Here is a 17,260-nt window from a genome sequence, read left to right on the forward strand (position 1 = left end):
ACTTCCAGGCAAGCATTCTTGAGTTAGACTGAGTGCTTACAACCATGAGATGGATGTGGAAAAGCATTCTGCCATGCCCAAGAAATAATTTGCTTGGGCATTTTTCTTCTATGTCTGTGTCCAGGTTATTTCAGATAAGGAGGGGGAAAGGATGATCAGAATTTCTTGGTGGACTGGTAAAACAGCCTTCAGGTGCTTTCCTACTGCAGCCCTGACCCCAGTGATGGATTTCTCTGTTAGTCCTGGGTCAGGGTCAGAAGAACCAAAGAAGAGTCACAATCTGTAAAGGGGGTCTACTGAGCCCTCTTCAGAGAGAGCTGTGCTAAAATTTTTGTAGAGGTGGCTGATGTCATTGTATGCATTTTATTAATTCTGCCATTTTCTAAGGTTGTACCCATGTTAATGGTGCACTTGTACCAAAGTCTCATTCAAACAAAACTGCTAAAGAGCATCCACATGAACCTGTATGTGCTTTATATGTATTTGAACACTTTAATGGTCTCTTCTTTTGTACACCATTTCTAGAAGGCTGCTATTAGAAGATAAGATCATTTGTCTTTTCCTGATACGGTAAAAAAGATGTTGGTGAAATCCTCCTTCCTCACAGGGTCTTGGGTACACTTTCCTGTTTGCAGTAGTAACGAAGTAAGTCTTTGATGTTGTACCAGCCATTTAGCAAAAACAACAAAAAATCCATGGTAGACAGCTGTCATGACTCCTGCAACAGCAATTGGTTCAGTCATTTTAATAATTTATCAGAAGAATATTTGATTTTGTAGCTCCTAAAGGAAGGTGACTTTAAGAGAAGAATGAGAGGTAGTGTTTCTGAAATTACCTGTGACAAAAAATAGTAGTTGCTTGCTGCTTAGAGGAGTTGTGCTAAAAAAGGAACTTTCCTATCCCTCTGTAAAATCATGTCTTGGAATTCGCTTAAAGTGTGTCTCCAAAACCTCTTGCTATGTTCTACATGGACAGAGAAATGTGTAAAAGTAGGAGTCAAGGTTACCTGGAGACTGTTGCAATAATCCCAGAGTTATTTTTAAACTTGAAATATTTTGTAGAGTTCTGCCCCTCAGTGCCTCCCTCCCCTGTTTTACTGTGAAGTAGTGCTTGAAAAATAGTAGCAAATACTTGGTGTATGTCACCACTGGAAACATGTCAAGCCTTTTGGACAAGAAGCTCCTGTTGCTCTTGGTTTGTACAGAGCTTTTGGTTGAATGCTCAGGTCCTGCAGTTTGAAAGTTTTTGCCTGTTGATTTCTGTTTTGTCTTGTCCTGATTTGCCTGTTGTTTTCTGCCTTTTGCAGACCCTTGCAGAGGGTCTGCTGAAGGCAGAGGCATTGCCAGGCTACAAGACCAGAGCCAAGGTGGTCAGGAGGCTTACACATCACTGGCAAAGGGAAGGAGGCATCATGCTGTACAGTACGACAGTCTTGCTGTGGGTTTTTGCTTTCTTGTGTGGTTTTCTTAAAAGTAATTAGCATTGCTCATGTAACTTAACCCATCCTAAATGGTACAGTATTGTACAGTATTTTCCTCTCCTCCTTCATGTATGTAACCCAGATGTAATTTCCTATAAATAATTGAACTACTTCAGCAATCCTTGAGAATGAACTATACCTACTTATCAAAGTCTGAAGAATTTCTGAAGTCTCTTCAAACAGCATACTCTTCTTTTTTTCTTTCGTAAAGTATAACAGAAAGTCTTTTACTTTTGAAGGAAGACATTTATAGAACTGACTTGTGCTTCCTTATCTTAAAATTACTAGGGTATTGCAGTACTCTTTCCTTTTATGCAAATGTATTGAGGGATCTGCTCTGTTTGAGGACAGAAAAAGTGAGGTAGTGACAGAGAAACAAGAGGGTCCTTTTTTGCAAAAGTCAGAAGTTCTGAAGCAAACTTTAGCTGGAAAAAGAGCTTATAGAGACCTGAAGGGTAACTTCTAGAAATGTAGCCTTTGTACTAATCATGTCAAAAAAGGCAACTATGTTGTCACTGGTAAAATAGTTTTATGATAGAATATCTGGCTGTAAATTGATGTTAAATAAACTGTGATTGTGAGATCAGATTGTGATTGATGTTAAATAAACTGCTTGGCTGGTCCTGCTGTGTCTTTGGAGTCTCCTTGCAATCGCAGGTTCCTTTGCACCTAGTATCAGTCCCTGTTTCATTGGGAAGATCAGAACTTTTCCTTGGGTGGTTTGAAGATCTGGCAGGGGGTTGACCTCTTGATGTGTTTTGTTTTGGTTTTGAATCTTGCTTGTTATATCATACTTTGGTCTGTAGGTATCTTGATTTGGGGCAGTTTCTGTACCTGCTGTTTGAGAGGATAATTCTATTCTGATTGAGGCTTTGGTAGGAAACCTTTGCCAGCCTTGAACTAAATGCTGGGTGAGTTAGTAAGCATTAAAAAATGAGTCATATTTGTGTACTTACTGCTTTTATTGTACTAGTGCCAGGAGGCCATAGGTGGACTACTTGGGGTACATCGTGTGAAGCAGCCCAAATGTCCAAAGGGTAGAGTGGGAACTGAAAATAAGGGAGGGTGTATTGTTTCATGCTGTATTATTACATGGAAAGAGTGTAGACTTTTGAAAGATTAGGATTTGCATAGGAGGGAGTAATGATCTAATACGCCTAGCTCTATGCCAGGACGTTCTTGAATTCAGAACTTTTGCAGCTGCTGCAATTCATGACTTAGGGGTTTTGGAAGAAGGTTATCATTGGCTTTGGAATTGTGGACATGCAAACTAAAATGTAGGTTAATGTAATTAGTAATACATTAATTTGTACTAATGTAATGTAATTTGCATGCTCCTGCCTCATGAGGCCAGAGCTACAGCACAAAAGTGAGGGTGCAAAGTTAGCTGCATCATCTGGAGCATCTCTTCTGGGTAGCATACAACTTCCTTTACTGTATTTCTCCTGAGTAATAATGGAATAGTGATTAGCTGTGCTTAGCAGTGATGACAGTCCAGCTTTAAATAACATATGGGGCTTCCTAGCTGAGGACTTACTGAGCCTGAAATAAAACTGAGAATCTGCTGAGAATCTAAAGCGTTTTGTTCAGCACACTGCAAGAGCTGTGTTCTTAAGCCTGGGCTTCTGAACAGCAAAATACAGAGGCGTGAGAGAAATTAGTATCAATCTTAAAATTACATCTTCCTAAAAACTGGTGGCATAGGCTCCAAGCGGATGATGGTGGTGCGCCGTGCTCCTCATCCTCACCACAGCCTATTTCATGAGTACCTAAGGCCAAATGCTACTGTCTACCAGTGTTGGTCCCTTGGTTCCTCAGGGGAAATGGGTGTTCTGTTTGCCTGCAGAGTCCTGTTCACAAGTGCCTGCCTCCTAAGTGCTGTGGAAGGGTGCTGGGTTGCACAAGTAGACTTCTGGAAGAAGAGCCATCTTTTATTGCATCCTCTGTCCACTGAAAGTGCTTGCACATTTCCTCTGGCATCATTCAATCACTTCAGGAAGATGCCAGTGATGTAAATGCAAGGAAGAAAAACCATGATATTCAGAAAATATGTATACTTTTTAAAGTCCAGTTGTTAATCCAGTTAAGGTGGACTGATGATTTAGAAGACATGGGTTTGCTGATTGCAAATATATGGTCATATTTGTTGTCTTAATCAGGTTTGGCAAGCTGACCTTGGTTTTCATCTTTGCTGTGAAATGAAGTTTTATTTTAAAGTCCTGAATGTCTTTACTTCTTCTGCTAATTATTTTATCTAAACTGCACCTTTCTCTTTGCTACCTCCTCTTTCCCTGCCAAACAGCTCTGTGTATCCATTTTTTGTGTGTGGACTTGTCATGCTTACATGAAGCTGGAGGTGAAAAGCTAATTTTCTATTCATTTAATTACTGAAACTTGCTAATTTCTCACTGAAATGAAAATATATGTTTCGTATTATTTTTCAGGCTTATTAAAAGGCTTTCAATACTGAATTGTTCAGAAGTAAATGCATAATGTAGCAAAACAAGCCAAGTTTCCTTCTCTCTCCAGGGCAGAAATTTCTTTAAAATGTGAGAGACGTTTCTGCTGAAATACTGTATAGGCTCTTACAAGCAAGACTGAAAGGTGCTTGTGATAATCTACTTCAGTTCTGCTCATGCCTTCAGGAAACCTGCATAGTAGTGAAATAGGTGTAAATAAGAAGCAATTTTTTAGGAAGAATTGTCAGATAAGGAGAGTTAAAGAGTTCTACTAACTTTAAGCTTGTTCTTTCTATTCTGACTTTCTGGAAGAAATCACAGTGTAGTTTATTGCAGTAGCTTCTATCACGATCTACGGTCGGTTGGGAAAATTTTCATAATTTCTCTAACTGCCTTCTAGGCACAAGGAGATTTTGGGCAGTCCTGTTCTTATACTAGTCTCCTGAACTCAACAGAATAGTTTTTTCAAAAACTTGAATGCTTGGGCATATCTAGAAAAGTGATTTTGGGTGATAGCTGCTGCGTAAGTAAAAGCACAGTATAGCAAACATGCAGATGAGCACAAACATGGTGTGAGAGGAAAATAAAGGATTTTGAAGAAATCTCAGCTGACAATCACACTTAGGGTAGGCAATATTTGGTGGTCCAAAGGAGGGTTCAGTAGGCAGAAACCCAAACATGCCTCTGCTCTGAGCCCAGTACAGGCCAGGGTTTTGTCTGGTACAGTGGGATTATGGCTGGGGTGAAGGGAGATGCTTGGGAAGACTTCCAGGACTTGTGTCTTGGAGGAAGTCCCTGTGTCCCAGCTGTCCGGAGACGCAGATCCTGGGAGCCTCAGTACTGTGTCCCTGATGCTGACAAGGACATAAATTTTGCTGTGCAGCTGTAGATTCCCAGGAGGAGTTGGATTCACAAAATGCCATCTGCTGGTATTGTGGAAACAGTAAAATTTTCTACACTTTTCTTTTTTAATTTGGCCTGAAATAATAAGTCATTTCATAAAGTAAATATTTTTTTTTTCTCTGCTCTTTATCTCCAGAAGAGAGAAAGAATGCATTATTTTAAAATAAACTTTTGACTATTGTGCAGCTTTTTCTTTTAGGGTTGTTTCTTTGGATTTTTTTTTATGTTGTTGTTGTAATTGCAAAAATAAATTTGGCAGTTATTATAGTGTAGAATCAAAATGTTAAGAGTTGGAAATGTGATAAATGGAGATGATTCATGCTAACTAAACTGTAACTATTTAGAAAGTTATTATTATAAAGCCATACAGAGAATTAGTGTTACAAGGCAGATGGACCCCTTTGCAGATGTTACTTGTTAAAAATAGGATACAGGATGTAGTTTTAAGGTAAGTAATGTCTCAAGACAGAATCAACCTTGAGATGGACAAAGTTGGAACGACTTCAAGCTTAGGGTCTGAAACGATGGTTTTATCTATGAAATGCAAGGCTCATTATTGGAATAGAATGCTTACTTACGTAACACAACGCTTAGTACGCACGTGCAACCTGTGAGGTTATCCAGAGGACAATGAAGATGAGTGTAAGCCTTCATCCAAAGACCACTAAAAGAAGACTGCAGACCCCCTGGCAACAAGTGAGGCATGTGCCATGAAGTACAGTGACGTAGAATTGCAGAATTGAAAGTAGGAGGAAACTTACAGGAAACATTAATGAATATGTATAACATACAGTATATAAGTTTAGTTTGAATTGCTTTGTTTTGTATGTGAGGTGGGGTAAGAAGCCCTGTCTGTGCCCCAGTTGGTTTTGCTTATTTTTTAATCATACTTAATTACTGGCAATTTACATATATATATATATATATATATACTTGAATGTATTCACTGAATCATATTCTTTTACTAAATTGTATTAATTTATACCGAATTGCTATTCAATTCACTAAATTGTATTCATTTTTAATTAAATTTATGTTAACTCAATGGACCTAGTTGTCTAATTTCATTCATAACAGAAGGGACCTTAAAGATCATCTAGTCCCATGGATTGGGACACTTCCCACTAGACCACTACATTGGGGTACTCAAGGCATTGTCCAGCCTGGCATTGAACACTGGTATACTTGTATATTGGCATCTGGCGGTGTTCACAAACTCTGTACATCCTCAAGCCCTATCTTTGCACTTTCTGTGACCAGTTATTTTCAACGCAGCATTTGCTGTGGCATGAAATAACTCAGTATCATGATGCTCACAAGTAACCCTGTAGTTATTTAGGCTGCAGCTGAATATGCACTTTTTCATCCCACTTCCATGTGGACCCTGAGTCAGCCAGCTGATACCTCAGTTCCACTGACAAAGAATGAAGTTTCAGCCCATCTAGCTTTGCACTGGTGAGATGCAGACCTTCCTGGGACAATCCTGCTGATAGCAGGAGGCTGGGAATTAGGGATGCATAGGTTGGGTGTAGAGCCAGCGAGATTTCAGTCTGCACTGCTTGCTCTGTGAGTGAGGTGAGCCTGAATGGAGGTGGCTGGGCAGCACTCCAGCTATGGCATCTAGTCTAGATGCTTCATCTCTCTATAGAAGACCTTTTACACTGTGGCCTTGTAAATACTGTTCTTTTTAGCAAAGCTGTTTGGTTTGGTGGGTTTTTTTATCCTTTCTCTCAGTTAACTAAACATTCCTTGCCAGTTACTCATTAAGATGGGCCACACCTTATGCTTTCTGACTGAGTCTCAGTGAATGAAAGGTACAAACTGTGAATACACGTAGCTTTTTCTGGCTTGCCTCCAAGTTGGTTTATTTTCCTTTCATATTGTGAGACCCTTTGGACTGTGCTTCAGGAGGAGCTGCAGCCTTTGCCACACTGTTATGCTCTGCAGTGGCATTTTTTTGCTTAAAACTTTTGCAGTGAAGACAAGTTCCTGAAAAAGAGCTGATGAACCTGTTCTTTCTCTGGATCTGTTGGGTATGTGAACTGTTCTGAAGAGTGCTGGAAAGCATCAGTGTGGTCAAAATGTGCAGTAGTGAACAGAAGCAGCAAGCTGGCTTGCTTTGCCCCCTAATCTCACACTGCTTCCTTTCCCTGTGGTGCCAGAAGTACCCCACCCTGCACCCTGCTTTCCTGTGGAGCTTCCTAACTCTGCTTGCTGCTTCTACCCCCTCAGCATACCCTGAACATGGGTACTCTAGAACAGATACAAAGATGGAAATACAAAGTATGAATTTCTTACTGTTCAAATGCAGCTAATTAAGTAATTTAATATCTGACATCTGCTAAAAGAAATGAAAAAACTTACTTGAAGATCGTAGGTTAATTGCTTTTCAATTTCATTTAATTTGCAGTCTTTTTAAAAACTATCAGGTAGAAAAGTGGATCACTGCCTGCAATAGTCTGCATGTGTAATAGTTAAAAAACCCACAACAAACTGTGACAAAACCACACAAACAAATAACAGCACAGAACCCCACCGTGTGAGCTTTTGCAGAGCTCTGTAAGTGGAGTCTAGCTGTCATTGTTTGAGACCAGCAGAGAAGCATCAGCCCTGATATGTCATGCTGCAGTTAGTATATCTGGCGTCAGTCCACACTCCAGCCATAAAAGGCAGCACTCCTTGCTGCTTCTTTCCTTCTCATCCGGTGTCCTGACACTTAAGTTTGTGTGGCTGTACAGTGAGCTAGTTGAGGGGACACCAATCCTCTTAAACCTTTCTATTTATTTGTTGCTGTTGAATTAACTTTTGGTGAGTTGATTCTTTGCTGTGGTTGTCGGTGCAACCACGTGAGCCTGGTTTGCTGCACAAGCAGTAGAATCAGCCCAAGAGAGGGGAGGAGATGGGAGGGAGATGTGATGTTGGGCCATCCCTCCTGCTGTGTCTTTGAACTTAGGGTAGTGGCATCTGGTGCACTTGTGCTTGCTCTGTGTCCACGCACAAATGTTTGTACCTGGGTTGTGCATGAGCCATATGTTCTTACTGAGGGCGTGTTCAGAATGTTGGTGTTGAAGTGAGATCCAAACAGTGAAGCCCAAACAGACTGAAGAGAGCATGAGAAATATGGAGGAAGGAGCCCTGTGTATGAACATGTGTAAGGTGACACTTGGTGGAAAAGTTTGGATGTGAGTTTGGATGTGAAGTTTAAAATTTGTGGAAACGTGTCTCTCAGCACACCTTGGAGCCTTTGTAAAGTTAATTACCAGTTCTGACAGCTCATGTTTGGGAAAGGATTACTGCACCACTTAGCTGGCAGCAGCCATCTTCCAGCCTTCCAGAGGCCTTTCCCAGTACATGAAGGTCAACAGTGGCCAAAAGTAAATCTCTCATAAATCTCATCACTTATGATGATATAACTCTTCTAGTGACCAAAAGCAGAGCGTTCTTTGGGACTTGGTGTGTGTTTTGCGAGGATGCTGCCGCAGTCTGCTGCCTTCTTGCCAAGCTGGGGATGCTGTGGCAGGGAGGTGGAGAATTGACTGTACAGTGGGGCATGAGGTGGTCGCTAATGGCTTGAGAGCTGCTGGGCAGATGGCTGCCAGTGGTGTTGTCCAGGTGTTGGTAACAGGGTTGACACAGTTCAGCACCTTACTAACAGCTTCCATCACAGGCAAGTGCGTGCTGCCAGCAAGTTTGTCCCTGACACCAAACTGGAAGAGGAAGAAGCAGTTGCTGGGGGGCAGGTTCAAACCGACAGCCTGGGGCACGGGCTGAACAGCCTTGCCTACTTCTGCAAAGGAAATACACCTGGGACACAACAACTGTACAACAGGATGGGCTGGACTAGGTAGCAGATCTGCAGAAAAGAGCTGGAGGTCCTGGTGGACAGGCTGAACATGGACCAGCCAGTTTTTCTGTGGTTCTATGAAATTAAAATGTGTTCTAGAGACCTTAAGAAAGGACAGAATAACAATGCTTAGGAAGTTCATAATCCATGTGAACTGAATGATTCATGAATTTGTGGAGGCAAGGTGTGTGATCGTGAGAGGTTTGCTTGCCCTGGGGAAGGCAAGCGGATGTGAAGTGTAAAGGCTGCATGCATTCTTGTTATTTAATGGTTTCCAGGAGCGTTTTAGCTGAAGTCCTGCACTGGTGATTTCTTTATCCACACTGAGAAACACTTGCGGCTTTTTTCTTTTTGCTTTCTGCAGTGTCCTGTAAGCAAGATGGGGAAAAGAGCAGTGGCATCCTGTTTGGATATTAAATATGTCCTTCTAGATAAAACACAGAGGTTGCTTCTTCAGGATGAGAAGAACATACTTTAAGCAGGAAGAAATGAAGGAATTGCCTTTTTTGCCATTACAGGAGAGTAATGGAATGGGTGTGAAGTAGTGATTTTTTTGGTTACAGTGGCTGGATACGAGGTTATAGTATTTAATATGTCCTAGTACTTTCTTCAGTTAAGTTCCTTGCATCTGTTTTTGTTTTCCAGCTCCTTGCAAGTGTTCATTAATAGCACAGCGGGCAGAGCTCTGTACCTTGATGAAAAACTACCAGCAAGCTCTTCATGACGCGGACATCCTGTGCCGGAACAAACCCCACTGGCCCGCGGTACGGTGCTTGCCTCTTGTAAAGACCAAAATGAAAAGTGCTTCTTCTCGGGGCTTCTCTCTGTGCTGCGAACAATGCTGCTGGGGGTGTTGTTGGAAGAATATTGTGGTGTTAATAGGGCCAAAAACAAATCTTAAGTTCTTCAAAGAACAAGTCTGGAAGGTCCTCAGAATCTCTCCAGCTGGTGGGATTTTGGTGGTGGGCAGCTGGTGGTGTGGTTCATGCTGGTGCCTGTTACCTGTTAGAATTTGTGCTGCAGCTAGGCAGCAGAATCAGTCCATAAGGCTCTGGCAGCCCAGGATGGCCTGCATGTCCCTCTTGAATGATGTGTCCTCAGGAAGCAGGTGGCTTTGACAGCCTGCTGGCCAATGTGTGTTTCTGAGGAGCCACCCAGACTGTATTTCAGGATTATTTTCTTTCCTTCTTTAATCCTCAGATTTCATATCTGTGATGTCTACCTGTGTCATGGTGTTTCATAGAGGAGTTGATATTTTTTTCATAACTAAAGGGAATGCCACAAGGAGCAGTGGACAGTTTGAAACAAGTATTAGAAATTACGTTAGGAGAGAGAAATGGAAGAAGTACATGGTGCCTGTCATTACTACTGGTTGCCTCAGGCTGGACTGAGTATCCAGCAGTTCATCCCACCTAGGATTGTACCTGCAGTCAGTCTCTCAGTTTATGAATTAGTATTTGCTATCAATAGCAAAACTGCAGCACAGGTTTGAGCAGATAAAGCCTCTGGCTGCTTTCTGGGGAGAGTGTAGTGTGGGGAATTGGGGAGGGATTTTAGCCAGACATTGTTTTCCTGTGGAGACTAAGGAGGTGTTGCATAAATGCCTTGGGTTCCTGCCTGAGCAAGCAGCTAGTCCTCTGTTCCCAGCCAGGGATGATGCAGGGCAGGCAGAGAGGTGCTGTCCGAAACACTGGGTCTCTGGCAAGCTAAGTAATTAATTATCTCTGAAGGCTATCTGTCCTGTCACCCATTAAAACATTTCATGATGGAAAGCAGTTCATAATCTTCCCCTGCATCCAGTTTGCTTCTCTATCCCAGATAATTTCTCATCAAGTCAGGAATCCCATCTCTGGTGATGCTGGCTGGGTTTCTGTGCAGAGGGAGAAAAATTAATTACGCACGTTCAGATGTTTGCTTGAACTGTCTTCTGTTTGCCTGAATCCATGGAAATGTGATGCGTGTCAGTCGTAGGCGGATAAAGGTTTCATTAATCACATCTCTGAAGAATGTTAATTGAAAATGAAATTTGTCATCATGGCGTAACCAGCAGTGGTTCAGACGTACTTCACTTGTGCTTTCATGTTTGTGAGGACATCGACAGAAGCTGTGCTGACCCAGAATCCATGTTCTGCAGGAGTTCTGGGCATCTGCTTTGTTTTGTGTATTGCAGCATCTCATCCAGCAGCAGAAATTAACTCAAACATTTGCTGTGTAGTTTAAAAAGAAACAAACCCAACATGAAATTAAACTTAATTCTGGGAGTAGCTCCTAGGATGCAAGTGTTCACCTACTGGTATCTTTTGGCTTATTGATAACAGATGTAGTGGCTTGCCGAGTTACTGGTGAAACTCCTTGGTATGCTGTAGTCATTGGAGCATGAGCAACTTGATTAGTTGGTTTCTTTTCAGTTGCTATGAAAACTGGTTCCTTGGACTCTCTAAGGCAGGGAGAAGTTTCCAGTTGTGTTTTTATACGGAGGGTAGACAGAGGTGCCCTCCTGCCTGCTGCTCGTGTTTCTGTTTGGATCTCCCCTTCACTCCAGTGCTTGTCAGGGCATGTGTAGTATATGAAAATAGGAATGGGAAGGTGGCAGTCTCTGAAGTGTAGGGGCCTCTAGTCCCCGGGCCTAACCCCTGGTGTTGGATCTTTAGGTACTTTGTCTGTGGACAGCCCAGCACATTCCTCCCTTGCAGGTCAGATAAGGACATTGCTCTTATGGCCCTGAAGGACCATAAGAGTCCAAACAAGCTTGCAGGCTCCCCAGTGCAGTGCAGTAACATTGACAGTGATGGCAGGCATGTAAAAGGTTTTATGGAGGCTGTGCTAGCATCCAGGTAAGAAAGTCAGGGTCAGGCCTCACAGTATCTCTCTTCTTACTGCATTGAGGAAAAGAAAAATGTGTCTTGCCTGGAGAGAATTGATGTGTACTGAGACTACTTGTACAGGTCACCAAATTATAATTGTGTTAATTAACCAGGCCTATGCAGTGCTTGCTACTTGTTTTTGGCATGAGTGTCCTTCTTCCAATTCCAGTAGAATGGTAAAGATCTTAACAGGTCTCAGCTTGGATTGCAGTATTGAAAGAATGAGGGAGTTACCTGCTCAGGAAGATTATGTGATACTGTACCTTTCAGCATTATGATGAAGGAAGAAAAGTGGATCTGCTTATCTAGCCAGTCTCTTAGATGAATGAAGCTGTACGTTCAGTACAGCCTAGAGCTGTTCATGTGGGTCAAGGGTGGACTTGTAGAGCACGTTTCTGTCTAATATACAAGAGGGAAGTGTTCAAATGCACACTTAGTTTCTTTTCATTGTAAAGGAAGAGATTTCCATAGTCAGATTAGAATTGTAGTTTGTTATCTGCAGGTAAGTTCAGAGGCAAGGCATTCCTCTCTTGCTACTAGTAACAAGTAAAGTAGGATTTATTCCCAAGCTGGCTACCATAGCTGTTGGCCATGGATGTGTTACTCTAGAACATGGGAGAGATAGGGTGGGCTAAAATGCTTCAGTTTAAGCATTGGTACATTGCCCTAAATTCATTATGTTTTTGAGCCAAAAAAAACAGGTGAAAAGTTATCTCTATTCTAGTAAGACTCCCAGGAGGAGCGACTTATCATGGACTCTCTCATCTGCCACTTCCAGACTGCCCTGTGCCACTTCCTTTTCTATGCAGGTGCATTACATTTTAAGTGTGTCCTGGTATGTTGAACTGTTCTCTGGTGTATCCAAGCACAGTGGGAGGTGTAGTAGATTTCGTCCCTGGTGGGGAAAAAGACCCCTCCTTATTCCCAGCTCTTTTCTCAGGAAATGAGCAATGTCTTTGGCAAGGGATGATGAAGCAGAGGGTTCCTGGGGAATCTTTCTTCACCAGAAGGGACTGAATTTCTTTCAGTCACTCATGTCAAAGAGGTTGTTACCCAAAAAGCATATTGTTCTTCACCTGCAGAATGACTTGAACTTTCAGGTTTGTTTTCAGGTTTCTTGCTGCCACTTCAGAAATGATCTCTAGATTTGTATGTTTCCTTTGTGTGAACAGGGCCATTATGTGAAAGCAAAAGCTCTTTCTGGATTGGAAAGGACTGAGGAAGCATTGAAGGAATTTCTTTATTGTGTTGCCTTAAATCCTGAATGGAGCTCAATGAAGAAAGAAGCCCAAAAGGTATAAAATGTATTTATTGGCTACTTGGCCAGTGTGCTGCTTTTAATCCCACAGACAAGCAAAATCCCTGGTATTTCAGGTGATTGTAAACACCCAAAGGATAGTTTGATTCAGTAGGTTCTCCAGTAAACCTTCTTAGCATTATGCTATGTAAGGCACCTCTTGGGTTTGGTTGAAGCCTCAGCCAGAGGGATTATATATTTGTGAATTCCACTGCGTAGGCTTGAGCCTGCTAATTTTAGTACCCATCAAAAAATGACTTCTATGTGGGAAGTGACAGAGGATTGAGAAGAGGAAGCTATGTGCTGCCCTGTCCTGGAAAAATCATGCAGTCTTTGTGGCATTTTGTTCTTGCTAACAGCCCATCATCAGGTTCTCTGTGACCATCCATATGGGCAGCTTTTTATAAAAATAAAACAAGGATTTGGCAAGATGCTTTATGGGGACTGGTCAAAGGTAGAGCAGTCTCTACATGGCTTTAAGCTAGGGGTTAAATCTGCTTGAGGATGGAGGAGATGGATGAGGAACACAAGGAATGTTTAAACACATTTCTGTTAACTGGTTTTGATGGGAGAGCTTGGTCTGAAGACTTCTGGAGGCAGGGTCTGAGTGTCAAAATAGAGATGCGTAGGATGAGGAGAAGGATGCAACAAACTGCTGTCCTGGATGCTCTTGGGGAACAGAAGCCTTTGTTAAGAAAAGTGGGCAGCAGAAGAGCACCTTGGAATGTGACTGTGCTTGTGGTGGGCACTGCCATTCAGGTTTCCTGTGGGCATTGGGGAATGCAGGATGTCTTTGATGTTGCAAGCTTTCTGGCATCTAGAAACCGTGTTTGTGCATATGTATTCACACAAACATAAATATCTATGTTGTAATCATTACTTTTTCTTCTTTTTTTTTTTCTCTCTAATTGGCTAGATAATGTGTGAGATGTTTTTCCCAGCCTTTGAAAATGTGCACGATAGTCTAACAGCACCTTTCTCTAGTCGAACATCCCATACGAGATTGAAACCTGCATTTCTGAGTAGCATAAACACACAGTCAGCTGTGGAAGATAACTCTGTTGCTGGGTCCTCAAAGGTAAAGCAAAAAGTGTTCAACATCAAAATACCAAAACTAGCACATGGATTTTTCTCTGATCTGTGTGACACTGTCTTTACACTTACTTTCATGGTAAGCCTGTTCCCTCCATTACTATTGGATCTCTTACTGGGACGTACTTCCTCAGAAAAATAAGAGAGTGAACCTTTTTCTTCAAAAAACAATGTGATGCCTTGATGTGGGGGTCAGTTGTGTTTGTGATTTTTTTCTGCTGAGGATTTTAGTATGACAGGAGCATGATTTCTAGAGACAGGAGCTGTAGGGAGAGGCATGGGCCTACTTCATGCAATTGGGAAGTGACCTTTGATACAGACCTTTCTCCATTGCTAGGCTCCTTGTGGGAACATTGATCTATTGCTGATGAAACTAATAGATAAAATTAAACCAAAATGGTCTCATGCTGTATATAACTGTTCTTATTTTTTTAGGATACCATGTTCAGGTTAACAAAAACCCCGTCCCAAGAATCTGAAGTATTCAGAAGCACTGATTCTTCTGTTACCCATCATGTTCTGGATCTCTACTTTGATGACAACAAAAAGTCTTTGGGAGCTATTCTCTCCAGTTTACCTGGGGTTGGCTTAAAAAGAAAGCTGTCCAGTGATATGAGGGATTTGCAGAGCTTGGATGTCCCCAATAAGATTCTTAAAAAAGGTTTGTGTTGCAGCTTAGAAAAGCAAGTTTATCTTGCACATACTGAAAAACTGTAAACTTTTTTACTCCTCCCTTTTTATAGGTATCAATAGAACATTCTCTACAGGAATCGGGATAATACTTTTTCTGCTCTAACAACCTATCTACCTTATTCCAGAGCAGTTTAAATTAATTGAATGAAAACTGTATTTTTCTTTCTCAAATGTGCCATTTCCAATGTAATATATGTGCAATCCACTCACCGTTTAGTCTTCATGTTGGTAGTGCCATTTCCATTTTCTAGATGTCAGCTATAGCTGAACTTCATTGTCTTTCTATATGATTGAAAGATGAAGTAAGCCTGGAAACTAATCTTTAACTAGCATTAGAAACAGTCACATGCAACTTTACATGAAATTTTCCAAGCAAACAAAGAAGTCTTTTAAAAGGTAATAAGTCCCCACCCCCCAGTTTTCTGTTACTTGATATAGCTGTTCTTACAATTTGTATGCTTCTCAAGCTTCTAACAAAGACCTCCAGACTGGCTTTAGTAATCAGGGCTAAAAATGCTGAAGGCAATACTTCACTGTGTAGTGAAGTATTAATTGGTTAAAATTGAAAATGTTACTGTGCTGGTGGGAATTTTTTCCCTTAAAGAAAAAAAAAACCAACCCACACCTCGATAAGTTTGACTTCTGCCTGAAAATGTTACAAGTCTTCAAGTACCACTGGCTGTCTGCAACCCCTACAAAAGATCAATATATGGCCAGTTTCTGATCACGTTGCTGTGGAGGAAAAAAACCTGTACTTGCCTGTGAACTGCAGACTCAGTAAATAGATTGTGAAATCTGACCTACCTGTATCTTCACAGGGAAGGCCAGAGATCGTGTTTTACCCATAAGCACTAATTTCTGGTCTCTGCTAGGTCCCAGTGCCATGTTACTATTTGCAGAATTAACACAGCCAGGTTCTTGCAATTACTAAAGGCTAACATGTGAGATGTAGGTTAAAGATAGCACTGTTTTTCTTTGTAGGCCACACACTACCTATCCTATCTGTGCTTGAGATAAACCAGATGCTGAGCATAAGTTACTCTTTAACAAAGCATCCTAGTGTTTTAACTTAATATAAAAAGCAGAGCTTTTTAACAGTCAAGAATTTGGTTAATAAAAAACATGTGGAGGCAGCAGTCATGGCCCTGTTGCAACTCATCACAAAGATGCAAATTGTAAAACAAATTGCAGAATTTGCTTTGTCTACAAAAGCTGGAGCTGATAGCTTTTGAGCCTGAATAGTGCTGCTGTGAAGTTTGGAGTGCATACTCTTAAAGTGAGTTTAACCCAGAGATATAAACCACCCCCAGAAATCAATCTGGGTAGAATTTTAAGAGAAGTGTTTTGCCTCTCTATTTGGAGATTGTTGAGCTAGTAAAAGCTGTGTTAGCTAATACAGCTCCAGTAGTCCTTTCAGCTTTTAAGCTGTTTGAAATTTGGGATTTCTACAACAGCCTAGTCTAGAAAAATGTAAGCCTTTTTATATTTGTAAGAAAAATTACCCCTGCTGAGAAATCTGTAATAAACAGTCATGAAATATTTTGACTGTGTGTAAACAAATTAAATTTTGGACTTAATGTACTTGAAAACATCTGGCTTGGCTGATGTGGGGGTGGTGGTGGGAAAGCAATAGCAGAATATTTTAAAAACTAGTCTAGAAAAACACACAACACAATCATTTTTGGAGAATAAATAATGAGTATTCAGCTGTAAAGTGTATTCTCTGGCCACAGACATCATCCTCTGCTCTCCAGAAGATCTCCTGCCAAAAATCTAAAACTTAGATGGGAAGTATGTTTGTTAGAAACAAAACTTCAGGAAAGAAAATATATGAATTAGTTTTTTTTTGTGGAAAAGTTGACAGTGTAAAGAACACTGGAAAATGCAGTAAGGCTTACATTTTTACTATAATCTTCTTGACTACTTAGATGGAGATGTTTTACCTGAAAACACCACTGACCCTTCCAGTGAAATACCAACAACTCTGGTGGATGCGTCAGACTTCGAGTGTTCCCTCTGCATGAGGTATGTCTGACTGTGTTGACCTGAAATTAACATAACAAAGCCTCTCCAGCTTCTGAAAAAGTTGTCATGGTGTGAGAAATCTGCTGGAGTGTGTCTATATGATTGCCCTGTTCCTTTTTGCTGAACCTTACATCTGGTGAATCTTTACAGATGTGTCTTTCTCCATTATGTATGCAGTTTTCTGTTGTTTACCACTTGTAAAAAGGAAAACTTTTTTTGTATCCTTGGATAATGCTGTCACCTGTGCTTTATACAAAAGCAGAAGAGAAAGAAAGAGCTAGGACTAGTTACTCCTTTCCACACACTGGGAATTGTTTTTGTTGGCAGCTTAGCTTTTCTGTTCCATGTTTTCATGTTAAGGTTGTTCTACGAACCTGTTACCACACCCTGTGGACACACCTTTTGCCTCAAATGCCTTGAGCGTTGCCTTGACCATAATCCACTTTGCCCACTCTGCAAGGAAAAGCTGTCAGAAGTAAGTATGTCCTTGCCCCAATTAACAAAACTGCACAAACTTGTGTTCTTCTGAAAACATCTATGTGAAGATTTTCTGTGCTCTTGTGAGCTTCATCCAAAGCAGCATGGCCAGCAGGTTGAGGGAGG

At 41.3% G+C, this 17,260-nt stretch overlaps 1 protein-coding gene across 2 annotated transcripts in view; it reads left to right on the forward strand.

The window, feature by feature from the left end:
* LONRF2 (LON peptidase N-terminal domain and ring finger 2) overlaps nucleotides 1-17,260 on the forward strand; it is a 35,083-nt gene that overhangs the window by 6,149 nt on the left and 11,674 nt on the right. For both annotated transcript variants that reach the window (XM_086880444.1, XM_086880442.1), the window contains 6 exons: nucleotides 9,332-9,450; nucleotides 12,723-12,845; nucleotides 13,764-13,925; nucleotides 14,375-14,600; nucleotides 16,561-16,657; nucleotides 17,018-17,132. In XM_086880444.1, the coding sequence (XP_086736570.1) occupies nucleotides 9,332-9,450; nucleotides 12,723-12,845; nucleotides 13,764-13,925; nucleotides 14,375-14,600; nucleotides 16,561-16,657; nucleotides 17,018-17,132 (842 nt within the window). The remainder of the gene's footprint in view (nucleotides 1-9,331; nucleotides 9,451-12,722; nucleotides 12,846-13,763; nucleotides 13,926-14,374; nucleotides 14,601-16,560; nucleotides 16,658-17,017; nucleotides 17,133-17,260) is intronic.

The sequence above is a fragment of the Cyanistes caeruleus genome, chromosome 3 (genome assembly GCF_971803275.1).
Source record: "Cyanistes caeruleus chromosome 3, bCyaCae1.hap1.1, whole genome shotgun sequence".
NCBI lineage: Eukaryota > Metazoa > Chordata > Aves > Passeriformes > Paridae > Cyanistes > Cyanistes caeruleus.